The sequence below is a fragment of the Ambystoma mexicanum genome, chromosome 13, assembly GCF_040938575.1.
Source record: "Ambystoma mexicanum isolate Mex_15411 chromosome 13, UKY_AmexF1_1, whole genome shotgun sequence".
Taxonomy (NCBI): domain Eukaryota; kingdom Metazoa; phylum Chordata; class Amphibia; order Caudata; family Ambystomatidae; genus Ambystoma; species Ambystoma mexicanum.
This window is the reverse complement of record NC_090938.1, coordinates 437,551,242-437,579,114: the sequence shown is the minus strand read 5'-3', so window position 1 is coordinate 437,579,114 and position 27,873 is coordinate 437,551,242. Positions and strand designations below refer to the sequence as shown.

Here is a 27,873-nt window from a genome sequence, read left to right as displayed (position 1 = left end):
CCTTATGGCAGCTGCCCCCAAGTGAGATGAATATCCCTTACGCCTGGGTGGCTGCAGCAATGGACTGCCAGTCTGTGCTTGCAAATACACAAACCGGACAGGAATGTTTTTGTGAAAGTAATGGGGCCTTCAACGTTCGTTTTGCACAGTAAATTACCGTTTTGCTGCTGGTTAAGCGCGGACCGGTTGGAGCACCATGTGCTCTTTCCATAGAGTGTGCGTGATGTTCTGGATTTGCCTGTTGGTACGGCGGATGGAGTGGCTACAGTTCCTCTTGCTGACCGGTACACACACTGCAGTGTGTGTATTGGGGCTTTCGTGCCCTTGTTGGCTGGATAAAGCAGGTAGAGGTTGCGAGGAATGTATCCTTTGTTCTATTTGCACAAGGACATCTCATCCAAAGATGACCGAATAAGACAATGTTATTGCAAATGTGTGTTCTCTTTTGAGGGACCTCAACGCAATCTGAAAATATGTTTCTGAGAGGAAAACGTTTTTCTTGATTATGTATCCAGGAAAGGGAAAGTAAATATACGGGTTACATGGTAAAAGCATGCACTCTTGTCCTTAATAGCAAGAGCCCCATGCTAGGGACAATCCTAGTTCGGTTCCTACTGTTATTATGTTACTGGCTATGAGGGGCGTTTATATTTGACAATGTTACACGCCTATAAACGTTTGTCAGCAGAGAGGGGGCTCTATCCGTGGGCGGCCCTAATTTTGTTGGGTTTGTAGTGCTGACTACTCTTCTATGCACACTTCTGCGCCGCTGTCTTTTTCCATTGTCACAGCCTTGTTTGTGCTTGCTCTGTCAGATTCCAGTAGTGCTTTTCTTTACTGCTTGCGTCGTGGTCTGTTGATGGTGTAGTGCTCCCACGCACGTTGTATGTATAGTTGCACTCGAGAGAGCGTGAAGGGTAAATTATCTGGACATACAGATTTTCCAGGGTACTGGGTGCTTAGGCATAGCTGGGTATTATAACACGCATTGCACTGTCTGTCAGGGCATGTTTGCACTATATGTGCTCAAATTGGTTTGGTAACGAACGGGTATAGTAACAGATCACAATTTTAATTTGTGGCGCTTTGGTGCAAGGAAAATGGTGGCGAGTGACATAACCTCTATGGCTGGGGGAGCTTTTACAGCTGACAAAGAAGCAGGTCCGGCAGTTGTTTATAAAGATAGCGAGTGGATTAATTTTGCATTAGGAGAAGCGTAGTTTACTTTTGGCAGGGTCTTAAGTGCCAGGCTATTATGCAAGTCTATGCAAAAAGGACGAGCATACTCGTCCTTGGCACTTTGATAGGAGCAAGAATTACTGAAGTGCCAATTGAAGACCATGCTGTTGGGTGCAATTCAGAAGGGGCATGAGAGTTATGAAAGGGCATTATTTTATGAATTGCTGGGGGAGTATGTTTTGAATGCGGCGCGCAAAGGATTGGATTAGCTGTTGGTGTGGACACGAACAGTTTACAGTATATCTTTCGCCAGGGGGACCTTTAAACCGGCAGCATTTCCTTTTTATGTTTTAGAAATATTTTGCCCAGTCTCGGTATTGAGAGAAGCAATAAATGCTGGGAAGCGCACAGATTTCACGGTTGTGGGTTATAACGAAAGAGTGCAGCCGGACAGAAACGCATTTATGGTACAGTGGGTTTGGTTAGTTAGTCACCAAAGGTTCATTGCAAAGTTGGCAAAGGGGCCAGGGATCTGCAGGTTCGAATCCCAGCAAGGCCATCTCAGCCTTTCATCCTTCTTGGGTCGATAAATGAGTACCAACACAGGCTGGGTGATATTGTAGGCATATTTGTTCTATTAAAAAGAGAATAAGCGTAAGTGCTATACAATAACATATCATTTGGCCTTGGTCGTCTGCTTGCATTTACAGTAATTTGACAATATGGATCTATAAATACAGATATTAATGATACATATGGTGATCCATTCTTGTTTGAAATGTAGATCACATTAGTGAAATCATAACCATATTTCGAGGGGATTGGGTCCTCCGACGTATTCCATATCTATGACATGTAATCACCACAGTTGTGCTGCTTCGGAAACTTTTTCGGCGTCTGCGTCCTGCGTCGATGACGTCGATGCGCCGTCGTCGAGGACCTCCTCCGACGTCCGACGTCATCCGATGTGATAAGTAGGACGCACGACGCCCATAGCCTCAGTTCCGTTTTTTCCGCGAACGTGTTGCTTCGTGTTTCTCGGTTCTAAGCCTCGACTCTTTGGAGTTCTGTTCTTTCTGGTTCTTCGAACCTGTTCGTTTGTGAATTTCCTTCGGCGATGTCTTCCACTTCGTCTTCAACCCCGCGTCCGGGCTTTAAGAAGTGCGGGGAGTGTGGGTCCAAGATGTCGGTGACTGACTCGCACGACGCCTGCCTCTGGTGCCTCGGGGAGGCCCACGACACGGATGACTGTGTCGACTGCCAGTCGCTCACGTCCAAAGCCTTACGCGAACGTAAGAAGAAGTTGTCGGTAGGTCGGGTGTCCAAGCCCCGGAAATCGAAGTCGGCGGGGCTTTCGACGGATGATTCGAGGGGTGACTCTCCGCGTCATCGTCGGAAGTCTCGTCGGTCTTCTTCTAGGAGTGGGTCTCGCCACTCCTCGGCCTCTTCGAGGCATTCTCGGAAGCGCCGTCACCGGTCGCCTTCCAGGTCCTCTTCCGAGGATTCTGCACGGCACGTCGGTTACCCCACCAGCCGTGCGACGCCGGAAGAATGGGCTTCCTTCGGGAAGAAAATGTTGGCGATTCTTGAGTCGCAGGGTACTCAGCCGTCCGCGCCCCCGAGTGGGGTCGGCCGTGTGAGGTCGAGAGACGCCGCTTGCAAGAGTGGTCGGCACGAGTCACGGGAGCGGTCCCGTTCGGACAAGGAGGCTCGTTCTCGCCGTACCCGGTCCTCGACGCGTTCGAGACCGTGTGCTCCTGTGATGTCTTCGAGGAAGACATCGACGTCTGAGGCGTCGAGGGCGTCGACAGGCTTTCTCGAGGCTCCGGCTTCGAGGGCCTCGTCGAAGCCGTCGACGATCAGGTCGTCGAGGGACACGCTTGGGGCTCCGGCTTCGAGGGCTGTGTCGACGCCGCCGATACTGGAGGCGCTGCATCTGACGTCGACGCCGATTTCCTCGACGTCGACGCCGATCCTCTCGGCGCCGTTGCCAGTTTTCTTGGCGTCGGCGCCGATTCGCTCGACGCCATCGACGCCTTTCATGTCGGAGGTGCCCCATGTCACGGGTGTGCCCCCTAGGAAGGCTCTGGTTAAGAGCAAGCACTCTCGGGTGCCTTTTCGCCACCTGGAATATATTTCGGAGGCGGATGAGGATTCTGATGGCTTGGTTCCTAGTCAGGTGCCAGATGACATTGTCTCGGGCCATAGTCAGTTTGACGATTTGAGGCAGTCACTGCATGATGCCAGTGGACTGGACACCTCTCCGGAGGTGGAATTTTGTAGGCCTGAGCCTGGCTCCCATGCCGATTCCTCGTACCGGCGCCTTATGGCTAGGGTGTCTGAGTATCTGGGATGGTCTGCTCCCCCAGGGGAGTTTGTGCAGGATGATCTGACGGACATCCTTGATGTTGGTCCCCCAACTGACCCGGTACTGCCGTTCCATATGGCTTTACAGAGAAGGGTGGCGGCGGCTTGGACTGCTCCGGAGAGTCTCCCGGCGGTGGGCAGATCCTTGTCGCGTAAATACCGTCCAGCCAGTAGCGACCCCTGCTACTTGACCAGGCACCCCACTCCGGAAAGTTTGGTGGTGCAGGCGGCCACGGCCCCGGCAAAGCAGGCGTCGTACCCTACCATCCCTCCTGATAGGGACGACAAACGTTTTGATGGCTGGGCGAAGAAAGTGTTTTCTTCTGGTGGTATGGCGCTTCAGGCGGCCAACTCCATTTGTGCCTTGTCACGTTTCACGCACACTCTGTGGAACTGTGTTGCGTTAGCGGCTGAACATATTCCCGAAGGGGATGAACGGGATGGTTTCCTTGCTATGGTCCAGGATGGTAACGATGCCATGTGTGCGTCCGTTCAGTCGGGTCTGGACTTGGCTGAATGCGTCAGTAGGTCCATGGCGGCGAGCACCGTGATACGCAGGTTTGCGTGGTTGCGGAAGTCGGGGTTTGCTCCTGATGTGCAGTCCCGGCTCCTCAACATGCCCTTTGATGGTGAACACCTTTTTGGCAGCAAGGCTGACGAGAGCCTTGAGAGGTTGCAGACCTCAAAAGCTGCAGCGAAGTCGTTGGGCGCTGCAGTTCGCCAACCTCCGCCTTTTCGTCCTAGGGGACAGCAGTGGAGGGGTGGTTCCTTTCGCTATTACTCATCCTTCAGTAAAGCGAGAGGAGCTGGCAGTCAAAGAGGCCAACGCAGGGGTACCAGAGGTGGACGACAGGGTACCCGTGGTGCCAAGGCCGCTCGGGCAGTTGCCTCTTTGCCCTCAGGTAACGCCGCAGTCGCTCCCATTCAGTCGTGAGGCCATGTCCCATGGTTCGCCGGTTGGGGGAAGGCTGGCGCAGCATCTTGTAGAGTGGCAAGCCATTACTTCAGATGTGTGGGTTCTGGAGATCATAACCCACGGCTACTGTCTTCCTTTTCGGCACAGGCCTCGCGACAATCCACCGGGGAACCTCTCTTTGCAGAGTCCGGATCCGCTCCTTGCGCAGGAAATTCAAGCCCTGCTGGAGAAAGGCGCCATAGAACTGGTGCCTGTAGCGGAGAGGAACAAGGGATGGTATTCCCCTTATTTTTTGCTTTCGAAGAAAGACGGGGGATTGAGACCCATCATGGACTTGCGCGATTTGAACAAACTCCTCAGGAAGGACAAGTTCAAGATGGTTACTCTCTCTCAAGTCCTCCAGGCCCTTCAGCTTCAGGACTGGTTGGTGTCACTCGACCTCAAGGATGCTTACTTCCATGTGCCGATCCATCCCAAGCACAAGAAGTACCTGAGGTTCGCGGTTGGCGACTCGCACTTTCAGTTTCGGGTCCTGCCGTTCGGATTGACCTCCGCCCCGAGGGTTTTCACCAAGCTCATGGTGGTGGTGGCAGCGCATCTCAGGCAAGGGGGGATTCACGTCTACCCCTACCTGGACGATTGGTTGATCAGGGGGAGCTCTCCCGAGCAAGTCCTGGATCATCTATCGATCGCCTGTCGCTCCCTTCACAGGCTGGGCTTCTCCCTCGATTTAAAGAAGTCCCATTTGACGCCAACGCAGCGACTCCAGTACATCGGAGCAGTGCTCGACACTTCCCTGGGGCAGTGTTTTCCTCCCCAGGTGAGGGCTTTTCACATTCAGCAGATGGTGCACAAGTTTCAGCATGCCCAGACGCTCCCAGCGTTCGAGTTCTTGAGGTTGCTCGGCCTCATGGCATCCTGCATTCTTCTGGTGCCAGAGGCTCGCCTGCGGATGAGATCTTTGCAGTGGGCACTCAAGACGCAATGGTCGCAGTCCTCCGGCAGGATGCCGGACTCGATTCAGGTGCCGTCCTCGGTCGCCCGGGACCTTCTGTGGTGGGCCGTCGAAGGCAACTTGAAGGGGGCTCCATTTTGGCTTCCCTGGCCCGAGGTGACGATCGTGACGGATGCATCCCTCACGGGATGGGGAGCTCATGCCAACGGGCTGACAGTCAGCGGTCGTTGGTCTCCGTCGGAGTCCAGACTCCATATCAATCTGTTGGAGCTGAGGGCCGTCAGGCTAGCCCTGAAGGCTTTTCTGCCGTCTGTGCGAGGGAAGAATGTCCTGATCCTGACGGACAACACAGTGGCCATGCACTACCTCAACAAAAAGGGGGGGGCAGGGTCACTTCCTCTGTGCAGAGAGGCGATGCAGCTCGAGTTCTGGGCCATCCAGCAGGAAGTTTCGATCTCGGCAGTTCATCTGGCCGGAGCCGAAAACGTGACGGCGGACGCTCTGAGCAGGCAGAGCGCGATCTCTCACGAGTGGGAGTTGGCTCAGGAGATTCTCCTGGAGATCTTCGCCCTTTGGGGGACCCCTCAAGTGGATCTCTTCGCCTCCAGTGTCAACCGGAAGTGCGAAAGGTTTTGCTCGTGGGAATTTCCTCCAGAAGGAGCCTTAGGAGACGCGTTCGTGGTGGAGTGGTCATTCCCGCTGCTGTACGCGTTTCCTCCAGTCCCCGTCATCCCGCAAGTGCTGCGGAGGTTACGGAAGTTCGGTTCCCGGATGATCCTCATTGCCCCGGCGTGGGCTCGGAGGACGTGGTACCCGGACCTTCTCGACTTATCCATCTGCCCTCCACGTCGTCTTCCCTACCGAGACGATCTGCTCTCACGGGAGGGGGGTCAGGTTCTCCATCCAGAGGTCAGATCCCTCAACCTTCACGCTTGGTTTCTGAAAGGTTGAGGTATAAGGATTGGGACCTCCCTGAGGACGTGATGGAGGTGTTGCTTTCGGCCCGAAGGCCGGCAACAAAGTCTCTGTACCGTTGCCGTTGGCGTAAGTTCTGCGACTGGTGCAGAGTTCAGAATGTGGATCCTTTTGCATGTGACATCCCCATGGTTCTGTCCTTTTTACTTTCTTTGGCCCACAGGGGCTTGCAAGTGGGTACCGTTAAGGGTTACCTGGCGGCGCTGTCCATCTTTAAGCGCTCGTCTGAAGAGTGTTCTTACTTTAAAATCCCTTTGATTTCACAGTTCCTGAAAGGGCTCACTGTGTTCCCTCCGTCACCTTTCCTGGTGCCCGGTTGGGATTTGAACCTGGTTCTTAAGTTTCTTATGGGTGCTCCGTTTGAGCCTTTACATTCTTGCCCTTTGAGGCTGTTGACTCTGAAAACTGTGTTTTTAGTTGCGGTTACTTCCGCTCGCAGAGTGAGTGAGTTACAGGCACTTTCAGTTAAGCCTCCCTTCACTGTATTTCACAAGGACAGGGTTGTCCTTAGAGTTCGTCCTTCTTTTCTTCTGAAGGTAGTGACGGAATTTCATTTGGCCCAGAAGGTTGTTCTTCCGGCATTCTATCCTCTTCCGCATCCTGGTAAGGAAGAGGAGAGGCTCCATAGGCTTGATCCTAGGAGAGCTTTAAGCTTTTATGTTTCACGCATGTCCCGGGTCAGAGTGGATGATCAACTCTTTATTGGTTACGCTGGTAAGCGTTTGGGGCAAGCTGTGACGAAACAGACTTTGTCTCGCTGGATTATTTTGGCCATCTCGGAGTGCTACCGTTTGGCGGGTAAGGACCCACCGGCTGGCTTGCGGGCCCATTCTACCAGGGGTATGGCTGCGTCTACTGCCCTGCAGAGGGGTGTTCCTATTCGCAACATCTGTGATGCAGCCACCTGGGCTTCAGTACATACATTTGTACGTCACTATTCTCTTGTTTCCATCCGAGCACAGGATCTGGCCTTTGGCAAGGCGGTCCTTTGCTCTGCTATTTGATTGGCTATTCTACATTTGATTCTAAATTCTTTCCCTCCTCCTTGCTTTGGTACTGCTTTGGGAGTCTGTCATAGATATGGAATACGTCAGAGGACCCAATCCCCTCGAAGAACAAGTTACTTTCTTACCTGGTAACGTTCTTTCGATGGGATGGTCCGACGACGTATTCCATATGGCTCCCGCCTGGCCTTCCCCGCTGCAGAATTTCTTTTGCGATTGCAGCTTACGTTCCGCAAGGCTTTGTGTCTGACTGGCAGTTGACTTATGTCACACGTTCTGGGGGAAAAAACTACAACTGAGGCTATGGGCGTCGTGCGTCCTACTTATCACATCGGATGACGTCGGACGTCGGAGGAGGTCCTCGACGACGGCGCATCGACGTCATCGACGCAGGACGCAGACGCCGAAAAAGTTTCCGAAGCAGCACAGCTGTGGTGATTACATGTCATAGATATGGAATACGTCGTCGGACCATCCCATCGAAAGAACGTTACCAGGTAAGAAAGTAACTTGTTCTTTTCGTGGTGTACTTAGGAACAATGCTATTTGATGCCAATTCCTGTTTTGTCAAGAGGTGAAAGGTCATGTTTCATCGTTTCCCAGGATGTTACTTTCGGGTGGGGTCAAATTACATCACTTCCGGTAATGCCATCAGAGGTCGTGAGGCGAGTGGTGGGCCACTTTTTTGAGGCGAGGGGTGGGCCACTTTTTTTTGGGTGTCCGGGCCTATTTCTTGTCCCAGTCCGACCCTGAATCCAGGCCTCATATGCTACAATTACGTGGATGATACTTAAATTGACAACCTTACACGGGGGAGCAACCCCTTTTGGCCTAAGAGGTGCATCTGCAAAGCTGAACACCTTATATGGGACAGGGCAATTGGGATCCCATTGCAGGTGACTCCCCCACCCCCTTATGGGACAGCAAATTCCTCGAAAGGGATATAAATTATCCTCACCCCAAGAACTTTATTGGTTAAATGGGAGGTAAACAGTGTGCTAAGCTTTAAACCTCCGGTATAAATGGCTGGCATAGTATCTGGCACTAAATATTTATTGTCCTTGCAGAGAACGCAAGGACAATGGATATCCCCATCCCCTTACACTGTGAAAGATAAAGAGCCAATTTGATCAGAAGAGGTGGAAAAGAGAAGCCCCAGATCTGCAGGAGCCGATAGACCTGCTCCCCGGAGGTCTGACAGACAAGGGGGGGTGTATGCCAGGCATGGCCACCTAGCCGTGGTCAAGCCAGCAGAATGCTTGCTGGCCCCTACTGAGACACGAAATGGAAACTCTCTACCCAGGACTACTGTCGAGAAGTGGTAGGTGCCTAAGTAGCAGACAACCAGTGTGCCAGGAGCCAACGCAAATTCTCGCTGACAGCGAGCGGGATGAAAGGGCAAGCTCTGCCCGATGCAGAACACTGTGGGTAAGCCAAAGGGATGGTGTCATGTCGGCCAAACTCACTGACTCTACTGAGGAGCCACCGCTCGGAGATTCGAGATATGCAGTGGCTCTGGGGAACTGGAAGGAGAGTAGAAAGGCCCAAACAAGAGCCCAAGGTAAGAGAGACCCCACCCCAAAGGCAGGGAGAGAGAAGCCCGACCCCAAGGAGGGGAGAGAAAAACCAGAACCCAAGTCAGGGTGAGAGGAACCAGACCCGAAGGTGGGATGACTTCCAGGCGGGAAGAGAAAAACTAGACCCCAAGGCAGAGTGAGAGAAACCTGACCCCAGGGTGGGGAGAGGGAAACCGGAACCCAAGGCAGGTTGAGAGAAGTGAGACCCCCAGGCAGGGAATGAGAAACCAGACACTAAGGCACATTGAGAGAAACCAGATCCCCGGGTGGAAGAGGGAAACCAGACCCCCTGATAGAGAGAAACCAGACCCCAAGGCGAAGAGTGGGAATCCAGCCCGCGAAGGTGGGTTCAGAGAAGTGAAACCCCAGGCAGGGAGGGAGAAATCAGACCTTATGGCAGGCTGAGGGACGTAAGACCCCATGGTGGGGTGAGAGAAACCAGACCACAAGGCAAAGAGAGAAAAACCAAACTCTAAACCCAAGGTGGCCTTGACGGAAACCAGACCCCAAGCCAGGATGAGAGAAACCAGACCCAAAGGCAGAATGAGAGAAACAAGACCCCAAGGTTGGATGAGAGAAACCAGAGTGGGTAGAGAGAAACCAGAACCCAAGGCAGGGTGAGAGAAACCAGACCCAAAGGCAGAATGAGAGAAACAAGACCCCAAGTTTGGTAGAGAGAAACCTGGGTGGGTAGAGAGAAACCAGAACCCAAGGCAGAGTGAGACAAGTTGAAAAGAGAAACCAGACCCTAAGGCAGGGTGAGAGAAACCAGACCCTGAGGTGGGGAGCGAAAAACAAGACCACCAGGTGAATAGAGGGGAAACCAGCCCCCAAGGTGGGTTCAGAGATGCGAGGCCCCAGACGGGGAGAGAGAAACCAGACCTTCAGGCAGGGTGAGGGACTAAAGGCCCCAAGGTGGGGTGAGAGAAACCAGACCCCAAGCTGGGATGAGAGAAACCAGACTCCAAGGCACGGTGAGAGAAACCTGTCTGCAAGGCAGGGCGAGAGAAGCCAGACCCCAAGACGGGGTGAGAAAAGTGAGACCCGAAGGTGGGGTGAGAGGAACAAGACCCCAAAGTGGGGTAAAGACCAGGAACTGCTAAAATGGAGAAAACCCCAAGAGTTTTATTCATGGTAGGGAATGCAAGGAGAACATTCTGAGTGGGGACAGCAGCAGGGATTCCCCATTTGAAAAAGAGGGTAAGAAATATTTATTATGCTTACTTGAACTGGATCAAGGAGAGAATGAATTGTAGAGACACTCAGTGTACTTGCTTGGACTGGGCCTCGGGTGTGGAGCCCCTGTTGAGAAAGCTACACAAGGGTGGGGCTAAACAATCAGCCACCTTTCTTTTTCCTGGGCCAGGGTCCCAAATGTACTTTTGCTAAATTCATATTTTTCATGTGTAGTGGTAGGGACAGAACTCAGGTTAGCATATGATTCTGGACTGAGGACTTTTCTTGTTTTGTAAGTCATCCTTACAAGCACTGTTTTATGTTTTCCTGAATCTAAAGTTAGGCCTGGTGATTTATAATAAACATCTAATCCAGATATCACCCTGCCCGTCTCCTGATTCCGATCTATCCCGCACCACCCAAAATATCGACCTTGACAGCTGCTTCTCACAAATCGATGCATGGATGACGACCAACTGACTAAAACTCAATCCAACTGAAACAGAACTCCAGATATGCAGCATTTAAACATTCTAATCCAAAAACATAAATTGAACAAAAGAAACTGGAAGCTTCGCCCAAAGCTGCTTCTTTCAAATGAGGCCCATCACATTGTAGTTAAGGTGCTAACTCAGTGCCAGACAGCAGGGGCATATCTACCACCTTTGAGACTAAAGAAGGGGGGTGGTGGGGCAACTGCAGGGTAAATGTCACAGGTATTCTAAGCCACAGGCGCCCTATAAAAAGGGCCCCACTGGGAACAGCAAGGGTAATGAAACATTGGGTGTACAGACAGCCCAAGGGACCACCTTATAATTAGCATAAAAAGGGGAGGGACACAAATAGCTTCATCATAAGTCCACACAGTGGGACATCTCTCAGGGCAAGCTGGGCTGGTCCTGGGAAACCTCGATCTGAAGCACATGACCAGTATGTCAGGGATATATGAAAGGGGAGCAGGGGCTCAAGCTGCTCATCACGAGTAAACCGATGCAGCTAGAACTGGATGATCTCACTACAGGGCGGTCAGCCAAACTAGCCACCCTGCAAGGTAGAGGGGAAGTGGATTTGAACCAGTGTGCCAGTGTGAGGAACCTAAAGGTTTCTCAGCTGCTAGTCCCCAGGGATCTGTCATCCAGGTGGCCAATACACAGCCATCGCTTTTGGATCCAGTTCCTGGAAGTGGACCAATGCGGGAAGATCACCTGGATGAGGGGTCTTTGGGGAGTGGAAGTGGGACACCGGATGGCGAGACGCGGTATTGCCTTCCCTGTAACAGCTTCACCCCATTTTACCAGGTAGGATACATAGGGACTCAACACCACCCCTTTTCTGACACAAACACTTTCCCATGGACAACTTACTGTGAGCAAAAACGGACCTAACACCTGCGCATTATACCTGACATGTCTCAATACAATGGTCAGGCAAGTACAGATCATTACACACACCTGACTTCCATTACACGTCTTCACACGGATAAAAGGCAGAACACGAAAGTACACTCTGAGCGAGGCAAAGCACACAAGGAAGCAGTAGTTCCATGATGGTGGTTTAATACGAGGCGGAAGACTGCAAGATCGAAGAGGATTGCAAGGAGGGAAGTGCCCTTGACCTTTTTAACCGAAAGACTACATCTTTCATGAGTCTTCAGGAATAGGAAATATAAGACCTGGAATTAAAGCTGAAGAATCCTGCATTGTGTGTCGGAGGTACCCAGAGCTCTCCCGCATTGAATGCCAAGGCTGGGAGAAGCGTTTGCCACCTTGCTACTGTCCTTGCCTCCTACAACAAAGCAGCACCAGTGAAGTCAGCACAGCCAGTGAGTTGGGGAGACTGATACCAGACCAATCTGTGTAGAAACTAAGGTTGCAATCAGCAACATTGTATAAAGAAGATTATTAAGACAGCAGATGAGTGAATGAACCTTGAAGCTCAAATACAATACGATAGACAGAGTGGTCCGGCATCACGTTGGTGTTCATTCGAACGTCTCTGTTAGGCATCCAACCGAAAGGTTATGAACGTTAAAAGAAAGAGAATCGTGAAATCGAAGATGTCCTGCAATAGGGCAAGCCAAACCCTGTGCACATTCGAAAGTCTTCGATACTTGATGTACAATTGACATTGGTCTGAGCCCGGCTTTGGGAGACTAATTGTGTTGAAGGGATCTGAGCGGGATCCGGGGTGAACTGTGAGTCACCTGAAAAAGAATAACTTTCAAACATTGTGTGATAAAGTGAAAGGCGAAAGACAGCCTCGACCCTGGCAGAGAGAAGCCTGTGCAAAACTCACCCAATGTGAATACTTGTGAAAATCTGAAGAGGAAAAAGAACTGGTTGTTTATTTGGTTGCATCAGTCCCTTTGAGAGAATAGACTTTGAGAAGCAAGGAGATTTGCGCTCCGAAAGGCCTGATGCTGATGGTTGAACTGTAACCTTGTGCTAGAGTAGCCAGAGACTTTGCTACGCTTGAGACCATGCTGAAAATGTGGGGAAAGGAGGCAAACGGCCTGAAAACCTGACATATCATTTTTAACACTTTTTTCTTTCTTTCATAACATTATTCCCCGCACTATTTTGTATTTAGAGGTAAGGATTGCAATCGTTTTTTTTTTGTATTTTGACAAGACACCACTAGGACTGCGTTATTATTATTTGATGGTCGTAGTTTGCTCCCATCTGCAGATTTAAGTTTAGATAGACGCCTACATACCCTTTTTGAAGTTCAATAAACACTCTTGAACTGTGGTCCCTTGTGTCTGTCTTACTATTGATGCCATGCCTTCCTTACAGCTGGTTACATGACAGTCGATGCCCATCAGCTGGCTGTTATGGGAAAGGAACACTGGACGGAGTGGCGTTCCTGGGAGAACCAATCAGATGGTAGGTTCCTGAGTTCTGGGGAGGTGGTCAGCCTTCACAGTATCTGCCACAGGGCTTGTGAAGGTCACCATTCAGCAGGTATTGTGTGATTGTCCCTTTTCCCACCAGCTGAAGGGTGTCTCGTGTCCCGTTCTGAATGGTGCTGACCAATGGCAGTGTATTAAAGTTCGGTGGTCAGCACAAGTGTTACTTCATTAATTACAAGTTGTTCAGGGGTGGGCTATGAATAAATGTGGTACCACATAGGGAGGTAATGTGTTGGGAAATTGTTCAATTCACTAACCAATGCATAACTTTGAGGCCTTTACATCAATGAACCAATGAAATCCTCGTGAAACATTGAAAAAGTTAACTCTCAATTGCTTCGATGGATTTCAGACCATTGTACTTTCTGGTATAAAACTACTGTTCGTAATACATTCAGATATCAGCCTTTTTGACCAGAGCCTATCCACTGTTCTGTTCCATTCGTGCTTATCCAGCTGTAATGAACAGCGTTGCTTCTTGCCCGAAGTGTGCTCCACTTTTTTAGAACATGTTTTTTTTCATGATCTAATTGGTGGACCCCTGACTAAATTTTTGTAGGCCCCAGTGAGATCTCTCAGTGCTCCCCGGCCTGCTTAGGGTATCCAGGCTGTGCTCTTGGGGTCGTGGGCCGGTGACTGCAGATTTGATTACCGCGCATCACTAAGAAGGCCCTGTAGATGCAGAGTTCGCAAAGGTCTGCCTGGTCCCGAGTGCTGTCCCATGCTCAGTGGCAGGGGTGAGCCCAAGCTGGAGGCTCAGTGCCGAGAGGACTCGAGAGTATCTAGGACATGGGTATGACTGTGCAAGAAGACGCTGCAAAGTGGTGCTTGCCTACGGAGAGGGAGGGATAGTTTTCTTTATGGTGTATAGAATATCCTCAGGAGACGGGAGGAGGATCAACCATAATATTGTAGATATTAGTGCTTACCACCCCAAAGAAAGTGGACGCAGGAGTGGGCATGCCTGCGGTAGAGCAGGAGAGGTGCGTAGTATGTGGCAAACTCCATTGGACAGGAGTGTGCCAGTGGTGCATGGATAGACACTGGGCACTCTTGCACTAACATAGAGAGCGGTGAGCCTGTGGAGAGGGCTGTCGAGTATTAATATTGAATCAGCGGTTGGGCCTGTGGTGAGGGCCAGAGTGAACGTTGAGAGGTGTGATTCTGAATTAAAAGGGGAAGAGTTGGGAGAACAGGGGTGGGAGGGACCACTGGGTAGTGGAATAAAAAGAAGAGACTTCATGGATTATATGGACAGCCCCCTAGACCATATGTGCCGTAAACTGCCCCAGTACGTGATCTACTATTAAAATACAATTTCCACTGGGCACAGGAGACTGTAGGTCAGTGTTTCCATGCAAGGCCAGGGGAAGGCACATTTGACAGCAAGATAATAGAGAACACGTTCTTGCATCTAGTGACAAAATATAAAGGCTCTAAGCTAAAAAGCAGACCAAACAAATTGGGTCTCTGGAAATTATACAAGGAAACAAAAGGGGAAGAATTAAAGAAAGAAGTAGAGAAGACAGTGTGGGGGAACGGACCGAGCTCACTGCCCCCACCAAATGGGTTATATACCACCTTTCGACTAGCCCCTGGGTACACTAATCCTCATCGGAAACTGCAAAGGGAGACCAGGGGAAAACAATAAGGGAAAAAGAGAAAGAAGCACAAAGGGAGGAGATGCACACGCGGGGCAAAAGAAAATATGTAGCAGATACTGAAAACAATACGCGCCAACAGGAGGATGCGTTATTTAGTGATGCGGAACGGGGGATAGAGAAGGAAGTGAGGAGGAAGAGCAGGGGAGATGAGGGGGAATGGTTATCATGAAGAATACAATTTAAATTAGATGGGGAGGAAGAAGAGGAGGAGACATAAACGATGACGAGGGGGCTGAGGATGATGCAACAAAAGGTTATTGGGAGACAAATGGAGTGACGGGGATAGTGACAAATGGACACCAGCAAACTAAGGAGAAGGGGGAAAAAGAGCGGAAACCACAGGACAGTGATGGTTGTGACAGGGATTGGTCCACCTCCTTACGTAGCAGGACAGGGAAGGTAAAAATTGAGTTAACACAAGAAACCAGACAGGTAAATGACTTGACTTGAAGAATGCCTTCTTTTCCATTCCCTTGGACCCAGACTCAAGATATTTGACCACCTTCACATATCGTGGAACTAGATTCAATCACACTCATTTACCCCAAGGGTCGACACAGGCCTTAGACACAGGTAATGCCATTTTTACAGAAAGGTAGCCGGGTAGCCTATTATGTGCCATGGCAAACAATGGACCGGGACAACCTAATATGTAGCTTGCCGTCCCTCATAGCTGGGGCCAGTAAATGGATACAGGTGCTTGAGAAAAAGACAGCAGGAGTGACTCTGGCCATAGGGGATGTGAAAAGTGTAATTGCCGAAATCATAGGAGAACAGGCAGACAAAATATGGAACCAGGCCGGCTATAAACTGGCGAAATTGAGCACCAATACTCATGATGGAGCTACGTTTAACAATTGTCGGGTACATGTCTGGGAGGTTCTAAGAAGTGTGCATCCAGACAGCTGTGACCTGGGGACAGTAATGGCACATAAAATGAAAGATGACGATGACCCAGCAGAATATATAAAGCGATCTCCAGGCAGGTGTTCGTAAGGGCACCAGTACAATAGACCAAGGGTTTAGATTGAGCCTCATCCTGTCAAAATATGTCCTACTTAACAAAACCAGAATCTACGCAATATTCATGGATCTTTGAACTGCTTTTGATTGTGTTCCACAGCAGCTATTTTGGGAAGTAATGGCCAGGAAGAGGGTACCAATGAGGCTTATTGAAAGTATCTGTGCCTTATATACTGGCAACAGGGCTTCATTGAAGTGGGGTTTGGGAGGGGCGCTAAGCAAATCTTTTCCCATCACGAAGGGGATCTGGCAGGGGTGTGCGTTAGCCCCCTTGCTATTTTCCCTCTATATCGAAGAAATTATTGGGGAACTTTTGATGGACTGCCGTTATCCCACTAAGCTTGGCCTGCACAGGATACCCGCTTTGTTCTTTGCAGACAACGCAGTGAGCTTGTCGACTAGACCAATGGGCATTAAGAAAACATTTGCTGTTTTCACAAGGAAGTGTAAGTGCCTTAAGTTGGAGCTCAACAGTGATAAAATAAAAGCATTGGCCTTCAGGCATATTCTGTCTAGGAGGGTCACGTTGAGCTTTGAGTGCGAACGTAAGACCTTAGAGCAAGTTGTTATGTATGACTGCCTAGGTATTCGGTTCTCAGAGAGTGTCCAATCATTGAACCAACACTGTACGGCTGCAGTGACATTGGATAAATACTGTGGGGTTTTGCGGAAATTCTTTAGCATCCATGGTAGAGGGGCAATATTACCTGTCATGGAACTTTACAGGGCGCAGTCTCTGCCGGCAGCCCTATATGGAGAAGAGTTGTGTGGTCACCTAAGGGCCCCACCCCTCGATGTCTCGGAGAATGATTTCCTTAGGGCGATCCTGATGCAACCAAGGGGATCCCCTAGCTAGTCCTAGCATGGAGTGCAACTGGCCCGCTATTGCAGGGGTCCTGTCCATAAAACCAGTGTTGTACTGGGTTAGGATCTGGTCAAAGGAACATCTAGCACCCTACTGTCAGGCCCTAACTAGCTTTCTAACCCTGGGGTGGTGGGCTCGCTCCCTTCCCTGGTTCAGGTTTGTCCATCTAGAGCTCCGCAAATTGGGTTTGACCGTGCTATGGGAGATACCTCATAGCATAACAGCAGGATACAAGACGGTGGTGAAGCCAGCTTACCAGGAAATGGTGCTAAACCAGATGAAGCAGGATTGTATGGTCCTGAGTACAGGACGAATGTATTTAACACATAAATGCTCATATGGGTTTGAAGAGTACCTTGATAACGTCAGCCCAGGATACGCCCGCTCAATGTACATACAGCTGCACATCAACATTTTGAAGGTAGCTTCCTTTACTGCTGGATTGTTGTGTCTTGACTGTCGTGTAGCCGAAGAGTCCTCTGTCCACAAGTGCCGCACAGAGAGAATCAGAGTCACTCTCTGTGCCGCCTTTGAGGCCACAGGTGGGAGATGTTCTTTCCGGAACTGCGGTACTCGTGGAACCCCCAACCACTGTAAAGGAAACACCGGTTAAGTGTCAAGCCAAAACAGTATCAACAACCAATCAACAAGTAAGTGGAACGGTCTTACCAAAAGGTGTCTGTGGAGTGGCGGTTTAACGTATGGGAAGGTTCCGAGACCCAGCAAAGCTGTTCTTCCAGAATGTAAGTATCCCAGCAAGGTTGCAAGTGCCAGGCCCACCTGATGCCAGAATCCGCACAAGCAGGGCGGAACGTAGAAGGAGTTTGTGAAGCAGTCCGTGGTCGTAATAATGATCCAAAAGCAAGTATCAAAGCCAAGGGTTATCCGTTGCCAGTCCGTGAATCAAATCCGAGGTCAAGATCCAAAAGGGGTGAAACAAAAGGTATGTAGCGCCGTACAGGAATCCGAAGAAACAGCTGTGAAGCACCAAAGCCCCGCAACAGAGCCGTTTAAATACTGGCGCTGCTAATTCCTCCCAGTCACATGACCCACGAGCGCATCACGTGAGTGTAGTCCAGAAACACGTGAGCTGAAGGCGGTGGTCATGTGAGTCGGAAGAAGTCGGTCTAGCAGCCGCCACAGAAGACGCCAGGGAGGTCGACGTCTCCACGTGCAAAGAGCATGCCGACCCAAGCTTTGTGGCAGTCGGCGCCGTGGCAACTGGGGCGAAGAGACAACCTGTGAGTCCCGGAACCGGGCAAGAGGGCGAGGGGTGTTCGGGGCACGGGGATGAGGAATGGGACCCCCAGAGGGAGTGGAGTGCGTGACATGGATGTAATGAGAGGAACAGCACAGAATGCAAAGCTTGTGGGGCGGTTAATGAATCGATTGTGCACTTTATACTGTTTTGCAGTAGATTTAGTGATCTGAGATGGCAGTGTTTGGTACCGCTGTTTAAACTCAGGAATGTGCGGTGGCCTCAAAAAGCCATGGAACTCTTCTTAAATACCAGGGACCCGGTTGCAATGTTTGCGGTATCAATATATTTACAATGAGCCTGGCTATTAAGGTCAAAGTAGCCAGAATGCTGTGACTTGAATGCGCTGGGAGACATGATTAACGCCTGGTAGCTGGATTTTGGGCTGTCCGATAAAACTTTGTGAATAGATTTTTTTAAATAGATCCATCATGTTGTAGTATGTTTTGTATTCATAACTGTGGGATTTTAAAATTATTTAACTATGATAGTTTATGATGAACTTTGGGAAATAGAATTATGACTGGTGAAGTTGTATTATGAAATGTATTGTTTTATGCTTTTATGGCTCCAACTGCTGAATACGATTTTGTTTGATCATCATTATATAAAGCGATTTCAGAATTTATGGACCCAAGAGACACAAAGGTCCTGGGACGAATGCATACAATTGTTCTATCACATACTAATAAAAGGGCTGCGAATAGAAGTACAGGCTTCCTTGGACAAGATAGTCGGTATTGAAGCTAAGGGCTGGCCCGAAATACAGGCAACAATGGTACATCAGTGTGAGAGGAAGCAGGAAAGCAAGAGACAGGCAGCCGAGAATGCCACAAAGGCAGAAAACAAATTGGTCCAAAAGAAACTGGCCAAATACCCCATGTAAGGAGCAACTGCTAGTGACAGATTCTGCCACAGTGGTACCAGTACCACAGGGAGGGTTTACCGTAGGACACATGCTGCAAGAAGGAGGGTACATGCAGCCACTGTATATACCACACTGGGGAACACGCCACAGGGGAATTAAATGCATGAGGGATATTTTCCTATGGGAAAAGGGTACCCACAATGAGGAAGAGGGGGGGTATAGAGGAAGAGGGTACAGGGTCTTTGGACCATGCTACATATGCTAGAGCATGGGACACTTGGAGCACACTTGTGCATCAGGCACAGGTAATCCAAATGGCGCAACAACAGGGGCTTGGAGCAGTGCAGCCCTAGTGGCAGCAGATGCAGACACTTCCAGGGCTGTCACAATCAGCACAGATGCCTGCGCAGCTGGGAGGGGTGCAGACATAAGGGGGGACAGCCAACAGCGGGATAATGGTCCCAGTGATGGTTGAGCCACCCGCAGTGGTGGGCCGGAACCATAGTATTGCTAGTACATAATGTGGTGCCACCTTACACGGGGGTCAGCGTTGTAGGAGGAAATCTTTTCCCCTTCCCCCCAAATGACACACAGCAATAGGCGGTCCCCGGAAAGTCTGAGCGTGTCCAATTCTCACAGTTACTGATGACCCCAAAGAGGAACTCGGGTAGCAGTAAAAATAGGACACAGAGGGCCTCATTACGATGTATGCGGTAGAGGGCTAATGCGGCCGGTAGGGATGCCGGCCCTGTTATCCCTCTACCGCCCCATTACGAGGTCTCCTCGTGGGACCCTCTAAGGACACCTGGTAAAACCAGGGGTCCTTAGCCGGTCCCGCGAGCAGACCAGTATGCAATTAATGGGCCCGTCATCAACGGGCCCGTTGTTTGCATCCTCTCCATTCCCATTGAGCCCTATGGGGGCTCAAATGGGAATGGGGATGTACCGGGTCTGGGTTCCCTGAATGGGAAAATACCGGGCCCTCCAAGGTCGGAATGGCCTGGTATTTCCCCATTCAGGGAACCCGGAACCCCTATGGGGGTAGCCATGCCGCAAATAGCGGCATGGCTACCTTTATTGTCGTAATGAGGCCCAGAGTGTTGTTATTTCTGATAGATAAAGCAGCCACCAAATTTTGCATCAGGGAGGGGGGTTCCCATTATCTAACAAGGTGATCAATACCCAGGGCTTCTCTGGGGCGGTGGTCATGGTTCCAGTAACAAAAGATTTGCCATTGACCATAGTGGCACAACACCTCGTAGCTCCCTTACTGTACTCCAATGCAACCATATCATTCACAGAGAAAGGGATGCTGTGTTCCATGCCAGGCATTTAATAGCCTGTGCAGCAGCTCTTCTCTTGGGAGCACAAGTGCAAAGCACCTTGCAAGCACAGCGTCTGTACCACAGCATTGTCCTGTACTGGTTTGAGATTCTGCTAGGATGGGTCCCGGGAATGCAAGGCAAGGTGTTGCCGACTGGCTTTGGAATTCCTATTCAGCCCACAGTACCAGAAGGATGACTTAAAGGAGAATCAGTGGTGTTGCAACTGGAGGAAGTGGTAATACGCAAAGGCATGGTGATTTTGTGGGGAACAGATGTCAGCATGGAATGGCGAACAGTGCTCTGCATTGATCCCACATTGACATTTACAGGAGTTTCAGAACAACAGTTGTTCGACCGATGGTGAGGAGGATGGAGAAATGATGTTCCAGATACAGATACCTTGCCCAGTTTAGGTACTGGGAAAAATGGTGTCCATCCTGACAGTTAGTGAAGCGGAAAAACAAAAACATAGAGGAAGATCTCAAAAGGATACCAGAGGAGTTGTTGACTAAGGGGCCCCACGGTGTAGGGTACTCAAAGGGATTAGGGCAGTGAAAATAAAACTGAAGCAAGGGGCATTGCTGTCCCGGGTAAAACAATACCCATTGACCAGAGAAACAGATGAAGGGATATACTCCACTTTGCGCACATTATGGCAGCAAGGCATAATTCAGACGTCCACATCATCATGTAATATGGCTACCTATGGGTGGGTTGTGGCATTTAAACCAGGATTTACTTCACATAAATGAAGTGGTGGAAGCAGAATTCCCTGTAGTTCCGAACCCTGCCACTATAGTGTGCAGTATCCCGGCGAAGGCGAAGTACTTCACGGTAAATGACTTGACTTGAAGAATGCCTTCTTTTCTAAACCCTTGCACCCAGACTCAAGATATTTGACCACCTTCACATATCGGTGAACTAAATTTGAGCACACTCGTTTGCCCCAAGGGTACTGTGAATCGGCCAGTATGTTCAATAGGATAATACAAAGTATGTTGACGATAAGCTGATATGCAGTGAGACAGAAGAAGAGTGTAAAACAGACTCAGTGCATGTTTTGTCACTACTCGCAGAGAAAGGGTATACAGTGGATAAGGCAAAATTACTGTATTGCCTAGAAGAGGTTGTGTACCCGGGGCAAATAATATCCATTGAAGCGTGTAGAATAACAACCGATAGGACAGATGCAATTCACTCTACCTCCCGTCCGTGAACAGCGAGATACAGAGGTTTCTAGGTCTATGCAATTACGGCATGGCATGGGTGTTTGATTATGCCACATTTACTAAACCCTTATTGCAGGGCCTTAAAGAAGCACAAAAAGAGAAGATGGACATCTGAGATGAATTAAAGTTTCACAGAACTAAAGGACGCACTGGCACATGTACCAGTATTAGCTACCCCAAATTACAGCAAACATTTCTGTTTGTTCTCACATTCTGATGGCTCAGTGATGACAGCTGTCCACACACAAAAGAAGCCACAGGGACACCAGTCACTTGCTTATTACAGTGAAAGCCTAGACCCAATAATGCAAGGACATTTCTCCAGCGAACAAGTGCTAGCAGCTGCAGCGTTTGCAATTGAGAATGCATCTATCAACATGGGGTGTCCCGCATTACTGTGTGTTGAACACTCATTATTCTCCATTCTCAAGAATTCAAAAAAGTACACTAACAACCCAAAGATCACCGGGGTATGAGGTCATATTAACAAACCCAGTCATAGAGATGGTGAGTGCTGAAGTGTAAACCCTGCAATCTACCTAGCAGAACCAATACAGGAAGGGGATTACATAAATGATTGTGCAGCACATATGGACAGGATGGAAGGAAACACACAGGTAAAAGAAGAAGAGATAGCAGGGGCGGACATGGTCTATATTGACAGGTCATCCAGTACAGACCCAGAGACGGGACAGAGACATACGGGTACAGCAGTGGTATGTTACATAAACACAGAATACATAATAGCATCTCAACAATGACTACCTTCACACTATTCAGCACTTGCAGCAGAATTAGTGGCAATGATAAGAGCAGCCAACATGATGGAAGGACATGCAACAAACATCTTTTCTGACTCCGCCTACATCACGTGAACCATTAATAACGGACTGGTAAAGTGAGAAGATGGGGATTCAGAAGAAGCGACAATATGCAGAACTACTTAAGGAACTAATTTAGGCCCTAAAAGTTCCAGTGGAGGTGGAAATAATCAGATGCGTCACCCACACAGGGAAACAGGACAGAATATCACTGGGGAATGAAATGGCCGACAGAGCGGCAAAAGCAGCACTACATTTACCAGAGGTAGGGGGTGTTCAGAGATCTCCAGGGAAGGGGAAAAGGTGCCACTTATGGCAGCAGAAAGGAAGACTAACAGGGAAGAGAAAGGGAGGAAAGCTTCAGCAGAATCCCTATGGTCCACATAATACAATTACAGGAAGACGTACCAAATGAAGAAAAAGAACTGTGGATAAAGAAAGGGTGCTCACTGTCATCAACAGACCTCATTTGGCAGCATAATAGCACAGGGAAGCCTGTGATGCCCAGAGCCTTGTTAAATGTGGCAGTAGAACAGCTGCATGTCCCCACCCACATGTCAAAAGAAAGCATAGCTGCAGAGCTGGTTGAAGGGTGGTACGTGCTGAACCTGCATGAGCGAGTGAATGAGTTAATGGGAAATTGTATGGTCTGCAAAAAAATCCTGACTGGCCACACTTTAAAAACATTGTGGGGAACAATACCACAGCCGGAAGGGCCCTTCTGGCACTTGCATATCGATTATGTTGACATGCAAGAAAGATGATGATCCTATAGGTACCAATCGTAGTGGTCTGTCCATTTTCACATTAGCTTGAGGCGGGAACCTGTGCAAAGAATGTCGTGAAATACACAGTGAAGTTATTAGTGAGGGACGTATTTCCATGGTGGGGTGTGTTTGAGGAAATAAGGTCAGATAATGGCCAACACTTCACCAACGATCTTTTTGAGGAGGTAATGCATCTCCTAGGGATCAAGCACAAACTTTGCATAGTGTACCGGCCGCAGGCGAATGGTATTGTGGAGAGAATGAATGGCTTACCAAAAGAGCGCTTGGCAAAGCTAACAAATAATTTGTGCCAAAACAGGCCGTTTTGTCTCCCTGTTGCACTTTTTGCCCTTCAAAAGTGAGCTTCTGCGGTTCACTTCCTGACTTCGCACATGATTTTAATGAGAAGGAGAATGCATGCGCCTGTCCCTCCCACATATTACATTTTGGATGCTAACCCTAGCTCAGAAATCCTTGGCAATGAAATGAAAGAATAATTAATAGAGATGACCAATGTGCTTCGCTACATCTCCCGCCAGTTCAAGTAATCTTCAAGTGAGCCGACCAACATTGAAGAGTGTGCACACACCCGTCAAGGCAATCCATTCCCACAAGCACAGCCCCTCTATCCAGGAGATCGAATACTGATACGAAATACAGTGAGAAAGTGGAAGGACCCCCAGTTCTGTGGCCCTTTTGAAGTGGTCTTCTCAACACCCACAGCAATGTAGATTAAAGAACGACGTGTTTGATTCACCATTCCGATATTTGCAGAGACACCAGCAGCACATCGTTAAGAGGAGGCATCACTTGATGGGGAGTATTGGTGTACTTAAATTAATGTTATGTACTATAATAAGATGTTACAGAAGACCCACAAAAGAGATAGAGGATGGACAGTAAAAAGAAGAGAGGGTGGGGGAAAAGAAAAAAATGGGGCAAATATAAAAAAATTGTATTGTTCTGTATTTTTGTTTTTTGTTGTTTTCTCCTTTTCTGGTATGTAACACATACGGATAAATTGGGCACACCAGCCGGTGGTGATATGGAGACAAACAATGAGAAAATTATAACTGGTCCAACAGAATTATGCAGTATTGTTGGGGAGGGAGTGGACTTGGCCTCTGAAAACTTATGGTACTGGGAAATGAAGGAGGGCAAGGGAGTACAAAAGGTACATGATGTGTGTGCTCACTCATCCCACACCTTAAAGGAACGCTGAAACAATTTTTACCACAAGAGGTGGCAGCAGAAGAGGAGGATGTCTGATTAATATGGCTTGTGCAGGACTAGGGGTATGTTCCAGGGACACTCAGTAGAAGTACAATGGATTGATGAGGGGGAGCAGGTATACGAGGACAACTATATACAACTAGAAAGTATGGCCCAGCAAGACAACAGCAAGCGCATGTTTCTGGAATATGTAACAGAAAGGCGACAAAAGGGAAAACAGGTGCTCACTGCCCATAAAAGAGAATACTGTAAGACCTCCACGGGGTATGATGTGCCATGGTGAAACACCAGACCCTTGATGCAAATCCAGTGTTCAGTGCTGCACAATGTGAAGTGGGAAAGAGGAATGTCAGAGTGCTGCACAGAAGGCCTTGTGGGGTTCGAAGAAAGGGTGGGCAGAAAAATAGATGTGGGATGTACAGTTATGAACATGCTTTAACATGGATAAACGAAAGCCCACGTCCAGTAAACATGAAACCGCTCACACAGTATTCTTTTTGTTTCAGCGGAACATTGATGCTGGGAATGAATACCGGTTGTAGGAGGACGATGGACATTGCGTCATTGCAAGAAGGGGCCTCAGCAGTGATGGACACGTGGTGGGTGTGTGGAACAAGGGCATCTGCCCAGCTACCGCCAGACTGGAAGTGTGTGTGCGCACTGGTGACCCTCCATAATCCCACCTTGGTTGTGCCCCGCGTAGACTTGATAACGCTCAATGAGTTGTCCATACATAAAGAGAAAGGGCCAGCAGAAATTCAAAGAAACAAACTAAAGAAAAAGGTTTAGCAACTACGTATCAGCGCAATCCACCATGAGCTTAGAGGACATTCCGCCTCATCTGAAGTTTTCTTTACCTCTCTCCTGCTTCCTGTGGTACAAGCTGCAGCCAATGCAAAATGGCTGCAGATAACCCATTATGAACTGCTTGAACTGGCAAATGCAACCGAAAAGGGACTCAATGCGGTGCATGAAGAACTGCAAACTCTACATTTAATGACCCCCCCAGAACTGTTTTATCTTGGATCTCATTATGGCAACGGAGGGAGCTGTAAATCGGCAGGACATGCTGCACCGCAATTCATGCTAATGAGGTTGCAAATGGAACAATCACAGATGCAGTAGAGGAAGTAAGGCCAATATATGAGAGAATGGTGAAGGAAACACAAGACGTTGCGTCAGCAACCTGGCTGGATTCACTATTTGCCTAGGCACCCAGCTAGCTCATAGCAGTATTTAAGATAACTGTCCCTGCGCTTGTTGCAATCCTCATCACCACCTGTATTGGCCGTTTGATCATACATTGGTGTAAATGCCGACAACATAAGAACAGTTACATAATGGCATTACAGAAAATAGAGCTCAGGAGATTTTAGGTGAGGAACACTCCAGTATGAATGAAGGTGAGAATGAAGTAGAAATAATATTTACAGCACCCCCACCAGACTTGGAAAATTACAAAGCATTATGGGGAGAATGTTCACATAATGGAACAAAGATACTGGTCTTTGGGAATATTTAGATGGGTATGAGGAGGAAGGGGACATGACCAGGGTAACAAGGGTATGGGAGCGCAAGGAAAAGGGAGAAGGAATGAGAGGGAAAGACATGTCAATCGAAAGATCTATTAAAGGGGGGAATGTATTAAAGGTGCTAACTCGGACCCAGACACGGTGGCACACCTACCAACTTAAAGAGTAAAGAAGGGGACAGTGAGGGCAACGTCAAGTTAAATGACACAGGTATGCAAAGCCAAAGACACCCCGTAAAAAAGGCCCCACTGGGAACGTCAAGGGTAATGACGCATTGGATGTACAGACAGCCCAAGGGATCCCCTTATGATTAACCTAAGGGAGAGAGACAAAAATAGCATCATCATAAGCACACACAGTGGGAAATCCCTCAGGGCTGGCTGGGCCAGGGAAACCTTGATCTGAAGCAAATGACCAGTATTCCAGGGATCTACAAAAGGATGGTGGGAGCTCAAGCTGCTCATCACAAGTAAGCCAACGCTGCTAGAACTGGGTGATGTCACTACAAGGTGGTCAGCCAAACTAGCCGCCCTACAAGGTAGAGGGCAAGTGGATCTGAGCCAGTGTGCCAGTCACATGACCGCTGATGCCCATCGGCAGGCGGTTGTAGGAAATTAACACTGGGGAAATTAACACCTGTATTGGAGTGATGTTCTTGGGAGAACCAATCAGACGGTATGTTCCTGAGCTCTGCGGTGGTGGTCAGCCTTCACAGTATCCACAACAGGGCTTGCGAAGGTCACCATCCAGCAGGTATTATGTGAATGTCCCCTTTCCCACCAGCTGCAGGGCGTCTTGTGCCCTGTTCTGAATGGTGCTGACCAATGGCAGTGTATAAAAGTTTCGGCAGTCAGCACAAATGTTACTCCATTAATTACAAGTTGTTCCGCCGTGGGCTGTGAATAAATGTGGTATCACAGGGGGAGGTAATGTGTTGGGAAACTGTTCAACTGTTTTCTCCAAGTAGGCTTCACTAACCAACATATAACTCTGAGGAGGTGACATCAATGAACCAATGAAATCCCTGTGAAACATCGAAAAAGTGAACTCTCTGAATTCCAAGTGTTTCGATGGATTCCCGACCATTGTACTTTACTGTTCGTAATATATCAGATTTCACAATTTTTCAATCAGAGCCTATCCACTGTTCTGTTTGATTTGTGCTTACACAGCTGTCATAAACAGCGTTGCTTCGTGCCCGGTGTGTGCTCCACTTGTTGAGTATATGTTTTTTTTTCCTTTTGTATTTTTATTGACATTTCAAAATCGTATTTTTTTTTTTAATGATCTAATTGGTTGACCCCTGACTACATCATCATGGCTACATAGAACCACGAAAGCCACCAAACTAGTACTCTGAAAACTGGATTATTCCAACAGTCTTTTTCTAGGCATTCCGGAATATCTGCTAAACTGTGCACAAGAATGCAAAACTCCTGATGGAAACCCACCATCCCAGCACTCCGAATACTCATCGGGCTCCCAGTAAAATGCAGAAAACAATTCCAAACCCTATATAGTACCCAATGTGCCTTTCTCTGCAGGGCCAGAATCCACTCACTAGAAGTTAATTTGTTATGTACCGATGAATGTGTCAATCCAGCATCAACGTGCTGGTACACTAACAACCCTACCCTTCAGTCAGAATCACGAAGGACGGTCCTTCTTCTCGAATCAACCTATGAAATGGGATGCATGACTTTCTTAAATCTGCTTAATACTAGACAACAATATAGCGCAGATAGAGATGAATGACTGAACCCAGTTGGAGCAGTCTAAACACACAGTATACTAGGGGCTAGGAATTCCATGACACTCCTTGAGCGCAACTGTGCAGGCATGGAAAGTGCTGGAAATGGACATCTTTAACTGGGATCCCACAAGCAGGGGGTGGGAGGAGATAGCGAACGCGCAACATTTTTTCTAAGCCCTCCATAAATAAACATTTACATTTCAGGAGATTCATTTTTAACACCTGAAAAATAACCCAGGACAGTAGTATTTCCTATGATGTTGCACACAATGCATAAAAGATGCACACCTTTTAAACATACAAACCTTGCTTAAATACGTTTTGCAGAATGCAATCCTCCCAAGCATTTAACATTTTTCGCAGACCGGAACAATTTAAAACCGCTGAAGGACAGAACATTGTTTTCCCGGATCCGGGAGACCTATTTTGCTTGATCTGCAAAGATCTTACCCGATGACCAATTCTGGACATGAGC

The 27,873-nt window shown here is 48.7% G+C and overlaps 1 protein-coding gene across 2 annotated transcripts in view; it reads left to right on the top strand.

The window, feature by feature from the left end:
- RDM1 (RAD52 motif containing 1) overlaps positions 1 to 26,858 on the top strand; it is a 589,841-nt gene extending 562,983 nt beyond the window's left edge. For both annotated transcript variants that reach the window (XM_069634051.1, XM_069634052.1), the window contains one exon: positions 24,620 to 26,858. Coding sequence is in view for 1 of the 2 variants with exons in the window: in XM_069634052.1 (XP_069490153.1) it covers positions 24,620 to 24,655 (36 nt within the window). In the remaining variant the exon portion in view is untranslated. The remainder of the gene's footprint in view (positions 1 to 24,619) is intronic.
- Positions 26,859 to 27,873: the final 1,015 nt, after the last annotated feature.